Source organism: Prionailurus bengalensis, chromosome A1 (genome assembly GCF_016509475.1).
Source record: "Prionailurus bengalensis isolate Pbe53 chromosome A1, Fcat_Pben_1.1_paternal_pri, whole genome shotgun sequence".
Taxonomy (NCBI): domain Eukaryota; kingdom Metazoa; phylum Chordata; class Mammalia; order Carnivora; family Felidae; genus Prionailurus; species Prionailurus bengalensis.
In genome coordinates this window covers 36747526-36763007 of record NC_057343.1, presented here as the reverse complement: position 1 = coordinate 36763007, position 15482 = coordinate 36747526, and the positions used below count along the sequence as shown (strand labels likewise).

General features: G+C 37.9%; 1 protein-coding gene across 2 annotated transcripts in view; it reads right to left on the bottom strand.

Moving 5' to 3' along the window:
• Positions 1 to 756: 756 nt before the first annotated feature.
• TDRD3 (tudor domain containing 3) overlaps positions 757 to 15482 on the bottom strand; it is a 162908-nt gene continuing 148182 nt past the window's right edge. For both annotated transcript variants that reach the window (XM_043580167.1, XM_043580178.1), the window contains 3 exons: positions 6059 to 6184; positions 3064 to 3103; positions 757 to 1018 (listed from right to left, as the gene is read on the bottom strand). In XM_043580167.1, the coding sequence (XP_043436102.1) occupies positions 6068 to 6184 (117 nt within the window). In that variant the 3' untranslated portion in view covers positions 757 to 1018; positions 3064 to 3103; positions 6059 to 6067. The remainder of the gene's footprint in view (positions 1019 to 3063; positions 3104 to 6058; positions 6185 to 15482) is intronic.

Here is a 15482-nt window from a genome sequence, read left to right as displayed (position 1 = left end):
CACCTCCACTTATAATATCGAAGCACTTGGATCAAAGCACTTGGATCGAAGGCCTAAACTGATCCACAGACCCTTGCTGAAGTCACTGGTTCCCAGGCAGAAAAGAGCACAATGTAGGTAAATGCAGTATCAGGAGAAAGGCTTCTTTTCTCTTTTGAGAGTACTTCTGGAAGTGACCCCAACCCCATCCCTGGACTTCACAGCTCTGGGAGTTGAAGCCACCTCATGGTCCCGTGGGGCAGCCTGCTGTAGGATGAAGCTGATGCCAGAGAAAGCAGAAATGAAAGATGCAAAGAATCAGGGTCTTTGTTGACAACTCTGAGTCCCTGAATTAAACCAACTGAAACCTACTGTTTCAGTGAACGTGTGGATTCCATTTAGTGTCTTAAGCCGGTTTGAGTTGGGTTTTCCATTGTCTACAACCAGACACATCTTGAAAGATCTGCTGCAAATTTTAAAAGGAAGGGAATGCCTGGCTTTTGATTGAATTACATTTGAAAAAGTTAGCAGAGTGTTAAACACAACATATTCAAGTTTTAAATACTTTTGGCTATCACATTTAGCAGCTATTGCCTTACCAAGAACTGCTAATTGGCTACACGTTGTTTTTGTATGACATGTGGCAAGCTGTGTCAGTCAGGTTATTCTGTAATTATGGGGAGGATCTTCAGTATGCTGTGATGCTATAATATGGGGTGAATACCAGATGAACAAGAAAGATAATATTCAGCAAATAAAACATACAGTAAAACAATGTATATAACAGCGCACTGGTTTTATTGATGGCAGAAGAAAAGATTCTCTTTCACTTGTAAAAGGTACTTGCTTTAGTTAACTTAGTATTTTTCCCATTCTCCATGAGGGCTGGGGTTTTTTCCCTCTAAAATCTGTTGTTCCATTCTCCAATAATAATATCCATCATGGCTGCACCTTATTTATTCTGAAGGGAAAGTAGGCGGTCTATCAACAGGTTTTGACCAGGATGTTTCAGTCAGTGGCTCCTTTCTTCACAAAGACTCTATTTAAAAAGAGAGGGGAAGGTGAGATTGGATCCTCAAGTTGACTTTTCCGTACTCAAGATACACTTCTGCTGAAACATACCTAAATGTGGAGTGCTTGTATAAACATTAACAGATCTCAAGTAGAATACATTGGGTACTGCTATCTAATTTATAAACATAACTTCTATATATCAATATATAAACAAAAATAGAAATCTTCCAAAATAATTTTTCTTCTAGAAATTCTTAGAGCACGTGTCTGTCATCGTGAGCCCTATTATTGCTGGCATGCTGATTTTAGGAATTTGGATTAACTGAATAGTATTTAACAGAGGATGCCCTAAAAAAGATACGCACTCTCCCAGTGAACCACTTCTACCTGCATCCCACCTCCCTCCATTTCCTCTTTGAACACCTCTGGATTGGTTCATTCCACACAGGTAATTGATGGGGGTCTGTCGCCCGCTCCCAGTCTTTACCAGGCACCGCTCTAGGTGAACCTCTTTGGGTGGTGATGACAGACAGAGCTGAGAGAAGCGGAGAGAGAAGCTGTTTGCCCTGGTCGTATTTCAGCCTCATGCACTAAAGAACACTCGGGCAGGGGCGGCAGAGTGCCCTTGCTGCATACAAACAGCTCACAAGTCTTCCGAAGTAACAGTGTCCTGCTCAGAAATGAAGAGCTTCGGGTATTGCTATCCTCACATGACGTCTAGCCTGCTGGCACCAGAGGGCTCTGCAGTGGCTATCTTTAGAGCAATAATTTCCCTGACCTTGATTTGCAAAGTGTTGCAAAAGGATGCTGGATCAGATTTTAAAAAAAAAAAAAATTGACATTTAAAAATGTATCTTTTACCAGCTGAAAGCTAAACCTGGATTTCGGAAAAAACTAAGTCACAGCATTTAGGTAATAAGTCTATGCATGGCTCTTGGGTTTGTGGTTTCTGGCTGATACGTGAAAGCCTGAAGACCATTCTTTCATCACACAAATAAGAAACTGGAAGTGAATACTCAACGTGAGTCAACGTTTATTAAACGGCTTCCTGCGCCGAGCATTAGCCTTGGTGGCCCGGTGGTGGGTAGGGGGACTTCATGCTGATGTGTCTTACAAAGTCGTCCCACCCAGGTCTGCCCCTCCTCTCTTTTCACAACGGGATGTGCACTCTTCCACTGGAATGCTGCGATAGCTTCTTACAGTCTTTCCCATGGATTACAGGGCTGTAACCCACCCCATCTCCAACAGCAATATTTCCTAAGCTTAATTTTCATCACGTTACTCTTATTCAGAAGTTCATTATCACCAAACACATCAAACTCTTAATGCGTCTAAAGCTACATTCTTGAGTCACCACCAATCCATACGTTTAACATGCACTGTTTGGGTTCACACGTTCTACTCCTGCCACTGGAGCCACTTCCTGTGAACTCTGCCTCTCCCCCTTCAGTCCTCCTTGGACTTCAGAGTGTCTTCAGAGGGCTCTCCCCGACCAAGAAAATGAAGCTTCAAACTATTTCTGAGCATTTTCCTGCCCCTGCTAATTGGTACATAGTTCCCAGGACTCCAGTCACATCAGAAACCTCTTCAAATGCACACAGCTATGGTCGGTTTCACTGATTAAAGAATTGGGTATAATTTCTCCATCCATAGCTACTCATATTTCTGAGTTGTCTGTGACAATTATAACAAGTCCAGGAACGAGAAGTTTGGTGTTTGGGCCCTCTCCCCCCTCAAGGCCCAGATTTGACTCTCCACCACGTTGTCTCAGACTTGGGCCTATCTGCCCATGTTGGTCCCCGAGACCTCCTTCTCCCACCTTGCCCAGACCCCCAGGGAGCTCCTGCTTTTGCGAGTCACTGACGGTGTGTTTGGGACCAAGACCAAGTTGAAGCCAACTCCCTCTGCACCTTGAGAGGAAGTGTATGTGCATGTGACGAGGTGGTGGTGGTGGGAGAGAGGGCTTATAGGAAAAAACTCTCCAGGACAACCAAAGAATGTGTAAATTATGTAATTTACAAAATCTTACCAAAAACTTTATCAAAATATACTTATTTAATAAACACTTACTGAACAGCTACTATGTGTCATTCATCACCTAACAAAGTACCTGAAACATTAAAAAAAAGTATGACTATGAAATTATAGATTTTTTAAAAGTGAGAATAGAAAGTGCCTGAAGTGTTTCTTATAATCTTGAATAATTTTAGACAACAAAATCTGAGAAAAATTTCAGCACATATTAGAATTCATACTTATACCTGCTGGAAGTCAAATGGCCAGCTACAATGTATATCTTCTTGTTAAATGCTTAGGTTAATGGAAACTAGGAATGAGGAAATAAAAATACCTTTTCTCTCAAGAAGAAAATAATATATTGGGTTGCGTGACAAGAACAAAAACTATAACTCTTACTATTGTTGAACCTCCCATTCACAGACAGTATATCAAAAAGATAATTCTACTTCATAATCTTTCCATGTTTGAACTAAAATAAAAAAATTATAATTGTTTCAACCAAGATCACGTGTCTTGACTATTTATTTTTCGGAGTAAATTTTGTAGTGAGAGGTTGTTTTAGTGATGCTATCATGAAACTGCCCCCCACCAGCAAAGTTATTCTCACTGATGTCAGGAATCCAGAATCTCTGTCACACATTTCCCACATCAACAGTACAATCCAAAGCAAGCATCTGGGAAAAATGGACATTTTAAGCCAGGAAGCAGAAAACCACTAACACTGTGATGTTTCAGCTGATTGGGAACAGTCTGCATTGTACTGTTTGGTATCAATGAGCCACAATTACTGTGGGGCTATGGTTCCTGATTTAGGCAGTATGTTCTTTTTCAGAGGTAATTTTCCATGGAAGCCTAACCTAGAAAACATATGAAAGAAACTAAAGAAGGGCCAAGAGGATGTTGTTCCAGGCTTCTGGCTGCAGCCTTACTCACTCTCACCATCTCCTTTCCTCCTTTCCACTTGTAGCCCTGCCAGGCCCTACCCCCCTTCTATTCTGCAGCCTCAGGACACCCTTGAGGAGTCCCAGTCCTGCATCCGCTGCTAGGGAACCACTACCCTAGAGCAATCAGGAAGTTGAGAACCTTCGGCTTTATTTTATTTACTAAAAAAAATATTCTGAACGTTTTATTCATTTTTGAGAGAGAGAGAGAGAGAGAGAGAGAGAGAGAGAGAGAGACTGCAAGTGGGGGAGGGGCAGAGAGAGGGAGACACAGAATCGGAAGCAGGCTCCAGGCTCTGAGCTGTCTGCACAGAGCCCAATGCGGGACATGAACCCACAAACTGTGGGATCATGGCCTGGGCCCAACTCAGGGGCTTAACTGACTGAGCCACCTGGGCGTCCCACTTCAGCCTTATTTTAAAACCTTGGTTTAAACAATGCGAAGCCCTCAGAAAGCTATGAGGGAATTCTCAGGTTTCATTCACCTTACATGTGATTTCATTGTAAGCAACTGAACTTATGTCAAAAGTGGATGTTCAATCTTGTACGGTGTGAAGCTGTGGAAGTCCTTATCTATACTCTGACTCTGCTTTGGTCAGTTCTCGCTATAGAAAAATGCCCAAAGTCGAGAATCAGTCCTTTTGTGATAACTATGGATGGTAGGTCACGTCTGTTTACTCGATGGCCTTGTATTAGGCACAAAGAAAAGCCAGTGATAAGAGAAAAAGATGGTACTCTGGCCTGCTCAGGTAAATCAGAAGTCAGGTAGCACCAGACTTCCACTCCAGGCAGACTACTACACAAGGCGCTAAGGACCAGAAAACAGAAGAAAACGTTCCTTCACTTAGGATGACAGAACTAATTTGTAACCAGAGAAGGAGCTCCGGAAGAGCTGAAGGGGATCTAAGACTCCGGGACAGTGCTGCCCAGCACAGGCACGATGTGAGACACACATGTAATTTCAAATTTCCCTCTAGTCTCATTTAAAAAAGCACAAATAGGGCGAAGTAACGTTAATGACATATTTGATTGAATTCAATCTATCAAAAATACTCTCATTTCAATACATAAATACTGCAAATTACTAATCTTTTACTTTTTTAAACTAAGTCTTTAAAATTTGGTGTGCATTTTTCATTTACAGCACATCTCAATTCAGACTAGCTGCAATTTCAAGTGCTAAAAAGTCACAGCTGGTTTGAAAAATTGAGAGTCACTTAGGAGGGGGGAAATACAATGTGGATAACAACCTTAACAAAATGAATAGCTGAAATGAGAAATGGAGAACCATTGCTTTAAATTCTCAATGGTCTTGTTACTGAGAAGAAGAGACTGAGAAAAAGATATAGTTAAGTCTAAAATAGTCTCATAGTCTTTACAGTGATATATAACAAAAGCTGTAATGGGAAAACTCTGAATATATTCAAAAATCCTGGCATAATGAAGAAACAGAGATGTTACCAAAGATGGCAAAAGTATTACCTTCTAATAACACATTAAAAACTAAGGTCTTTATTGATCAAAATGAGATGCCTTAGATTGCTCCCATAATTTCCTGACTTTTCTGTTATATTTCTCATCCTTCCTATTGAAGATGATTTTCAGATAGCAACTCTCTGAAACTCTACGATGAAAGTTTCTGGATCAATAGCACACAGCCGCCACATCACGTCTCAGTAAGCAATCATGTTACCTTCATCCAATTTCTGAAGATATACAATGAAACATTTCCTCTTTTTTAACAAGGACTGAAATTTGTTAAATAATAAAAAACCTCAATTATCCAAGTTGGTGGTTATCTGGTCCTTTGTTTCCTTTTATTTTCTTCCTGCTTTCAAACTTACTGACATTTTACTGATTGGCATCACCTCTGACAGAAGAGAGTAAGTATAGAGAAAAGAGGGGGTTAGGGGTTATACGTGTGAGGAAAGATTTGGTGCAAAAGTAGCTTGTGACTATGGTATAATCTTACATACTTTATAATTGAAAGGTCTGAAATATCAGTTTTTTCTATGATGTCATAAAACATCAATAATTGTACTTACACGTTTAGCATAAATAGCATCTTTCTTTATATGGAAACCACCTCACAATGTCAAGTTTACCTTCTCGTATTAGTTCCGCGCCCGGGGAGGTTGGTAAAACTGCTGTGTGGGCCTAGTGGATCTTCTTGGCTGACCATCACCTCCTCTGCGGAACTCAAGCGTTTGGTCATAGGTGCCTTCTTCCTCCTATTTGCAAAGAATAGTGATTTAAACATGTTCAAAATAGCTCCAGGTTTCCTAAGTTAATAACTCTATGATGCCGATTTTGATATGCCCTCTTAAGCTGCCTTGGGATTCACATCTGTCAACTTTTATAACAGAGGGAGGCAAGGGGAAAGGAAAAAAAAAAAAAAAGCAGGGACATTGTTAACAATCTTTTGGTCCTTGATAACAGAAGAATGAACTTGACAGTGGTAAGATCAGAATCAAATTTAATTTCAGAAAAGGAAACTATTTCCACATAGTAATAGCATGATTATCTCACCAAATGACTTGACACAAGGGCGTGAAAACACAGAAAAACAAGCATTATAATAAAAATTTTCCTGAGTATTTGGGCTTCTAAATATTTGTAGGTATTTGTCATGGAAGAGGATGTTGGTAAGATATGGAAGAGGGGTGAAGAGCCAGAGAACATTCACCAGCTGTCTGTCCTCATCTGATGAGATCTCCAACATCGTTAAGAACCTTACATCTAGAGACAGGAAAAAATAATGGATTGGAATGAGGAGGGAAATACAGTTTACATATAAAGAAAGCTTCATGCAAGACATAGCAATCACCACAGTAAGACACAAACTACTTTCTTCTCATTTTCTTTCTTATTGAGGGGATACATCTATCAGCTCAAGGAATAGCATGGAAAAATTAGGATAAGCAGATTAAACAGCAGAAAGAATACAGTTAATTGTAATATTTGAAAAGAACTTAGAAGCAACAGAAATGTAGCCAAAGCCACACTGGTTTCTTACTGAGTGCTGCCACCCTGTAATTTTAGTATTTTTAAATGAATGCAGCTATGAAGTATGCTCCCTCTTAAAGACAGAAAAAAATTGGCTCTCAGTTTTGTTTATGAAAGGAACAGTATCTATTTCAAAAGTAGAGTTTAAATTCCAACTGAATTATCAGAACATAATAATTTGCATGATTTTGGAAATGTATCCCACATCTTCCTCCTCCTCACTTTATCTCTGACTCATCTTTCCCAAAAGATTGCTTTCTTTTGACCCTATTAATAACATAAGAAGTTATATGAGAGACTGAGTTCTATTCTTCGAATTTTACAGATCCAACTATTACAATTTTACCTGAGAGAAGCAGAAATATGCGAAGATAATTTGATCAAATCCTATCATTTAGAAATGATTATTTAATATATGGCACGGACATAACTCTTATTCTTAGGCATCCTCCACGGTATTCTTAAAGAACAATTATTTCCATTTTATACAAAGGACACTGAAGCCCAGGAAAACTTTGTGACTTTGCCCTAACACTTCTAAGGCAAACCTGGGTTTTGATTCAAGTGCAACTGAACTGCTTAAATGTTTACATCTCAGCCTGCATGTAAAAAGAAATAAACCAACAGCCAAAAATTAATGATCATCCTTAAGGGGCCATCATCACCTAAATAAGAGAATGGAGAAATGTGACAATGTATCGGCATAACTCAGTAACTGCCTCTTAGAGACAAACTTTCAGGTTAGCTCTCCTTTCCTGTGTCCCTTTCATTGACAATCTCAAAATGGTTAGAAGTGTCAGATACTAGGTCTATAATTTAGAATATCAATTAAATGCAATAAGAAAAATTACAAAGTGTTCAGGAAAGGAAAGAATTATTTTTAATTACTCTGGTCGCTGTTTTGAATGATGATGGTCAAATATTATGGCTAAATTTGAAAAAAGGCTATTTAATTTTATGACATAGGGCAACATTTGAAGCTTTGCATATTAACTGAGAAGAATGAACATATATTTGTTACTGTAGTAGATGAAGTAATTATTTCAAGAATTAGAATGGAATGCTTCTTTTTCTCCACACCCCACTGCGGAACTGGCTGAGAGGACATCTAAAAATCTATAATTTATCAATAGAAAACACTGCTAAAGGTAGGAAGCTACATTTGTTGAGTGAGGGAGCTGGATCTATATAATATGGCATTGCTACTTGAAAAGCTGTCTCTTCTGTGTTTAAAAGATTCACAGACTATACTAGCCAGAGCCAATTAAATGGTTTTATAAAGATGACCGACCATGAGATTTCTTTCACGTTATTTGATGTCTTCACCATCTTTTTATGCAAGATAGAAGCAAAAAATAAAAACGATTCTGACAGCTTGGTTTTCAGTGATCGTCAAAGGCACAATCTTGCCTTTTTAACTTTTAAATATTCCTCTTGCAGAGTACTTGAGGGCAAACCTGGTCACCCACAGAAACTACTTCATATATTCCATAGCTAGTCATTTTTAGCACTGAAGGAATACCTCTTTCCATTTTATATAATACACAGCTAAACTTAATAGGTGAGTTTACTTGGAGTCATCCTTGAATGACATTTATACCTAGTTCTTGCTCCTAACTTTTCTTTCTCTTTTAGGTTTTGCTACTCTGTAATAGATTTAAAACTCAAAAAAATTAAATAATATGATAGTTCAAAACATATTTTTAAAAATCTGACACTATGTTTGAGCTGGCACTGTTCTGGAAAGCCATATAGTCTTGTCCCTCCCCTTAGATCTGACAGACAAGGAATCTCTAAACCCTGAGAAGTGAACTCAGTTTTCCATGTCACAGAGCTTATTCAAGGAAGGGTCCAGACCAGCGCCATTCTGTTTCTGACTCTCAGGCAAGATTCTTCACAAATTCTGCGATAACTTTCATAAAATGAAACTGACCAATGTCATCTTCACCTAAACTTTGAGATTCAGAACTATTTTATTGGGACTCAGATTTTTGCCCCCCTAAACCATGTTTTCAGATTAAACCTGGTTTAAAAATACTACATAACTAAGATTCAAAGTGCATCCTCTTTTCATGCCAATATTTACTAGTTTATTGCTCCTTTTATTGAGAAGATAGAAAATACAATAATCACCGTGTCATCAAGCATGAATGGAATGACAGTTTGAAGAAAATAAAAAGTCCCAGGACCAGTGCAAAAAGGAGATGACAACTTCACCTATGAAACATGTTTGACAGGTCACATCTTTCTTGAGTATGATCTTCAGCATACACTGTATCTGGAGTGAGAACACAGACAAATACATATTCCCTCATTTATAAATGAGCTCTGGTACAAAAGCTCATTGGAAATCAGTCACTCGGAACCTGAATCATACCTCAGTAAAAGGTATGGAACATTTAAATAGAGGTAGGGTTCTCTGTTCTACAAGGTGAAGTGCAAAAATAACAAATCAAAAAACAAACAAACAAACCAAAAAAAAAAACCCCAAAACAAAAATTAAAAAAATGAAAAAACAAGGTGAACCATACAAATGAGTATTTTAAGGAAGGTGCTGGATCAGTGGTTCTCAACTGAAAGTGATTTTTTGTCCCCCAGGGGACCTTAACCACTGTCTGGAGACATTTTTGGTTGCTACAACTGAGGGATGCTACTGGCATCTAGTGGGTTTGAAGATATTTCTGGTTGTTACAAAGTGAGAGGGTAAGGTGTAGGCGAGTTGTTACTACATCTAACGGGTGGAGGCCAACGATGTTGCTAAATATTCTAAAAGGCACAGGGCAGCCTACACAACAAAGAATTACCCAGTTCTAATGCCATCAGTGCCAGAATTGAGAAACCCTGGGCTAGGCCAATGGAGGAGGAGGAAACTTCCTACTCCTAAGTGCCAGCCTGGAAAATAATTCTGAAATTCAGGAAGCTTGGGTTTGCCACCTTTCTTGTCTGTCTCTAAGGCTGAAACACTAACCCAAATCTCTATGGAAATTTTGTTGGGGGTGGGGAGGGGGCTCTATTTGCCAACAATGCCACATTTTCCTCTGCTTCACTGACATATTCATATATCTTATCTTAAATTACCATTCCTTTGGCATTTTCCCACAACCATGACTCTGTGAGGAGACAATCAGAGATTATTTGGTTGCTGAGAGTGGGGAGCAGGGATGGCAATTCTCTTCATAAAAAAACTTAGAAAAACTTATTACTACTATCACACATCTTTTAATAGGTATTTTGTGTGTAATTTAATAAAATTTCTTCTAGTCAGTTCCTTCTCACAGAATTTGTATAGTAGTCACAAAAACATAATCCAGCATATGAAATGAACACCATGTACTCTCAACAACAAGCCTTGAAATTTAGGATACTTTGAATAATGAAATATTAATGAGTACATATCTCTATCAGTGATTCACATATGAATCACTCACTCTGTGAATTTCCAGGCCACCTTTTGCCTGCCTGGTGAGCTTCTGTAGCCAGTTTATAGAAATATAAACTCATTTTATTTATTTTTTTATTTTTTATTAAAAAAAAATTTTTTTTTTCAACGTTTATTTATTTTTTTGGGACAGAGAGAGACAGAGCATGAACGGGGGAGGGGCAGAGAGAGAAGGAGACACAGAATCGGAAACAGGCTCCAGGCTCTGAGCCATCAGCCCAGAGCCTGACGCGGGGCTCGAACTCACGGACCGCGAGATCGTGACCTGGCCGAAGTCGGACGCTTAACCGACTGCGCCACCCAGGCGCTCCTATAAACTCATTTTAATACAAAACCTAAACAAAAGTTAAAGACAAACTTGCTTTCCCAAAACATCATGTAATAAAGGCAAAACTATGGAGACAGTGAAAAGATTAGAGGTTGTCCAGGGTAAGGGAGAACAGAGGGATGAATGGCAGAGCACAGGGGATTTTTAGGGTAGTGAAACCATTGTGTTATGATACTATTATGGTAGATACATGTTATTATACATTTGTCCAAACCCACTGAATGTACACACCAACAATGAAGCCCAATGTAAACCACGGACTCTGAGCAAATGCATTACTCTAGTGGGAGATGTTGATAATGGGGGAGGCTGTGTGTAGGGGTGGGGGGCAGGGAGCATATGGGAAGTCTCTGTATCTTCCTTTCCGAAGAATCTAAAACTGTTCTAAAAAAATGAAGTATGTTAAAAAAAAAATAGGCTGTAAAATAGGCCACGTCAGTGGGATACTTTGTGACTTGAATAGTGCTGATGATGTCGTGGATCCTTAATATTTGATAAAATGTTTCTTGACATGCCTTATTAATAAAATGGCACATTTCAATCCATTCAGATTCTTCCTGTGGTTATCAGTAACTAGAATATGACAATTAAACTGCTTTCATCCTTGGGATGCCATGAGAATGAATTAATGTGTGAAAGCCACTTTGAAGTTTATGGAGCTTTCTGAATTGATTTTCAGGTTGTGTTCAATTTTGATTATGCCTTGGATATTTATAACATTTCCTCTTCATCCGCACTGAAACTCTGACCTTTGATTTTACATTACAGTCCAAACAGGTGAAATAAAGTATCTCTGCCCCATTCAAAAACAAGAACAAAAAATCATGTAAAGAAGAATTTAAAATATTTTTAAGTAACCTATTTTAAATCAATTATACTAACATTCCATTATATTAGAGTGACTTAAAATTGAAAGTAAAAGCTGGATTGGTTTTTTTATTTTCTGTGAAGGTTATGTGTAACATCTGTGCCCACTAGAATCATGTATTATGATCAACGCTGAACTTAATTTACCAATTATTCTTGTTTAAGAAATATGTTCCAATTGAATATTTACAGCTGTATCACAAAACAAACCAGGCTTGTGGTAGCCTGGAACCACAAACTGTTTTCTATAAAACAGAAAGTTTCTGTAAAGAACAGTAATCCAAATACCTAAAAAACTATTATTTGCTCAAGGAATTAGTCCCGTAACCTGAGCTAGAACACAAGTCTTCTGACTCACAGTCCTGTCTTTCACTCTGCTCCCAAAGAATGAGGGTGAGGAATGTAGTTATAATGAATGCCAGAATTGGAAGAGGAATTGGAGATACTCGAACGGAGCAGATTACATTAAAAAAAAATATATCAGAATTATCGTTTATATTTTGGGTAAATGTGGCACTCTGGCTTCATATGAAATTTTATATAGAATTTCACCCTAAAGTAGATGGGCCCAGGTTACAGGGAGTGTTTTACATGTGTTAGCAAGCAGTATCCCCTTGGCTTTCTCTTCCTCAGCCCCTCCAAGCTCTGTCACTCCCTATGGCACAAAAACTAGCCCCATCTAGTTCAGCCTCTGCTGAACACGGGGAACTAGCTGGGTCGACTGACTTGATGAATATAAGAAAGTGAGCTGGTGGAAGAAGAGGAACCAAAAAGTAGGCCTCTGACTCGGAGTTCGGAACCCTTTTGCCTTTGCCTTCTATCACAGAGAACACCTAAACACTTCTTTTGACTTCAATGAATTAAATGCCTCATTTGGGAATAAAACCTTCTGCACCTAGGTGAGGAAAAAAAAAAAAAATCTCAAGTTTCACTAACATATGAGAGTGTCATATATAACCAAAAGAAGTAATTTTGTAATAGACTAATTTCTCTATGTTTGAAACTTTGGGTAAAAGAAGATACCATTTTAGAATTATACCACTTAGAATTAGAGTCTCCCCTTCCCTCAGAGCAGATCTAAGATCATCCCTTTAATACGTACCATGTCCAAGAATATTTTATTTAAACCAGATATTTTATAGCAGAAAAGAAAAATACTGATTCAAGACCAAAAAAAAAAAAAAAATAATAATGATGTGATTCAATCTGATCTAATTACTAAACAGCTGTTCCAAAATGCATGGCTGACAGAACCCAATGCTTTCATTCCTGTATCACACAGGATTTCAGGAGAAAAATGAGACATTTCACTGTGGTTCTGATCTTTTCAGAAAAGAGTATATTTTTTTAGATTTATACAAAAATTGAAATTGTTGATGATGTTATATTAGGAAATTATCAGAAATCTTAGTTCAAGGATTTTACTCTATGCGCTGCCAGCTAGAGCACAACCTACATAAGACAACTAACTAACACAGAAGAAAACTAGATGTTTAAGTGACAGTAAAAGCAAACACCGTACTCTTCATCATAGTCCCTCCTCTAATTTCATTAAGATCACCGACCCTTTAATATAAAGTAGACAAGCCATTTTTGGCAGTTTAGGCACTTAAGGAAATTGAGCTGAACTTCAAAATGCTCCATCCACATTTTAACTACGAGGATATGAAAAAGAGACTAGTAAACATGTCACCCTTACCAAATTGCAAAAGTACAGACACTCCTACGTTCAAAAACACACCTGAGTTTATTTACAACTTGGAACAGAGAAAAAGGAAATGGATGTTTATTCCATTGTGTGTCTGGCATTTTGCATTCTATCTCATTTAATCCTTGCAACAGTGCTTTGAGTTACCTAATCTCACCGTTCTACAGATGAAGAAACAAAGTAATTTACCCAAAGCTATATAAGTGGCCATGCTTGAATAAGACTCCGGGCTGTCTGCTCCAAAGTCCTTTCCATTGCATCACATGGTGCATATTTACATATCTTGCTTCAGACAGTTTGGCTTACTTTTTTCTAATAGCTAGCTTAAGATCATTTTTAAGTAAACGGATGGCCTCTGTCCCGAGGTCTCTGTCCTAGCACAAACATCATTTACTGGTCATAGTTTTCGCTGAAATACTACAGTGAGGTCCAAAGAATGAATATATGTTTTATAATAATGTGCACCTCTCTAAAACTCATTGGCTGCTTTAGCTTAAGATTAAATAGATTCCAAAAGCTTGCCCAGAAATCAAGGTACGGAGTATATCCTGCTCCCAGATATGCCGATGTACTCAAAGATTTCCTTGAGAGATACTTCATGACATTGGTATTTGAGACCTCAGTCTCTTAAGTCAGATCTGAGTCTCAGTTTAGCCTCTACCACTTTGAGGCATGTTACTCAACTTCTCTTGGTCTCAGTTTTCTCACACAGAAAGTAATAATGAACTCATAGGTTTACCTGGAGAACTATATGACGTTTTAATACTTAGGAAGGGTTTATCAAATAAGCCTTCTATGTTCTCTACTGTTGTGAAATAAGTAACCCTTTGACAATACAATATATGTGCCCACTTCAATTAAACTATCTAGACTCACAGACTTTACTAAAATTTAGGAAGTTTGCTGCTATCCCTCAGGTTGCTTTGGGCAGATAAGGAAAGTGGAAGAGTCACTGGAAAAAAAAAAAAAAAATGAAAGAGCCAATGCAAGTAGGAAGATTCTTGCCACACACTTGCCATTTTTATCTACTGAAATTAAAAAAAAAATGATCTACACATTAAAACGAATAGTTTGTTTGTTTAATTGTTAATAGTTTAATTCTATTGTTACCACTGGTTTTGTTTCTTTGGGAGGTATTTTTTTTAAATTTATTATAGAGAAAAAAGGAAAATAGAACAAAAAAGGGGAGGAAACCGGCAAAGAAACACTCTTGAAAATCAGTCAGAAGTTATGGACACGATTTGCATAAAATCTGAACATTTTAAGAGGAAGCCAAAAATAAGTTAATGTGATCAGTCTCTTTGAATATCTTGCCTTTAGATCATACCCTTTAAATTTTGGTAAATGCTATAAAAAGGAACCAGTTAGAAACACTATTTAAAAAGTTGTACAGCAATGACAATTCATAAGAGACAATGCTTATCTATGTTGATCTGTTTTTAGGTCAATGCCTACAAATTATCTATGCAAAAGCAACCAATGTTTTAGAATATCTTACGGTCAAGACATATGAGCACTAATCACAAGTGGTTAATCATTTCGCTCTCATAATTTATATCATTTTTACATCTTAAATGGGCAGGCTAATATAACGCAATTTAAGATGGGTTAACTAATTCTTTCTCTGAAAGTAATGATTTCTGCACCATAATGCCAGAGCACTTCTTACTCTAAAAGTCAGCCCAATGCATATTATGTAACTGACCACCTGAGACAAACACTTACGGTATGCTACAGTGACGTGTAATACAGATTTAAGAAACAGAAATAGAAAAAAAAATCTCCATGTCAAATTGAGGAAATATAGGTCAGATCTTTGCCATTAAAAAGTATGGAAGGTTGGAGGAGGGAGGGGACACGTGACTTGACATGCTTTATTTAACTATAAGAAAAAAGTCGCCATGCCTAATAACACAGAAATGAAATCACTGCTGATGTGTTCACCCCCTTAATGAACATAAAGGAAGACTGACAGGAAAAAAGTTAAACACTTAAATCTTCAAGCAGAAAGCGGCCCAATGTGACAAACATCATTATACATTTAAATCCCACTCATACCTAAAAACCCATACTAACAAAGTCTGCATAATGAACTGAAAATATTTCTCTTTAGTGAACCATAATAACAGATGTTTAGAAACCCTTATCCGTTAACAGGCCAGTTAACAAAGTCCTGTAGAA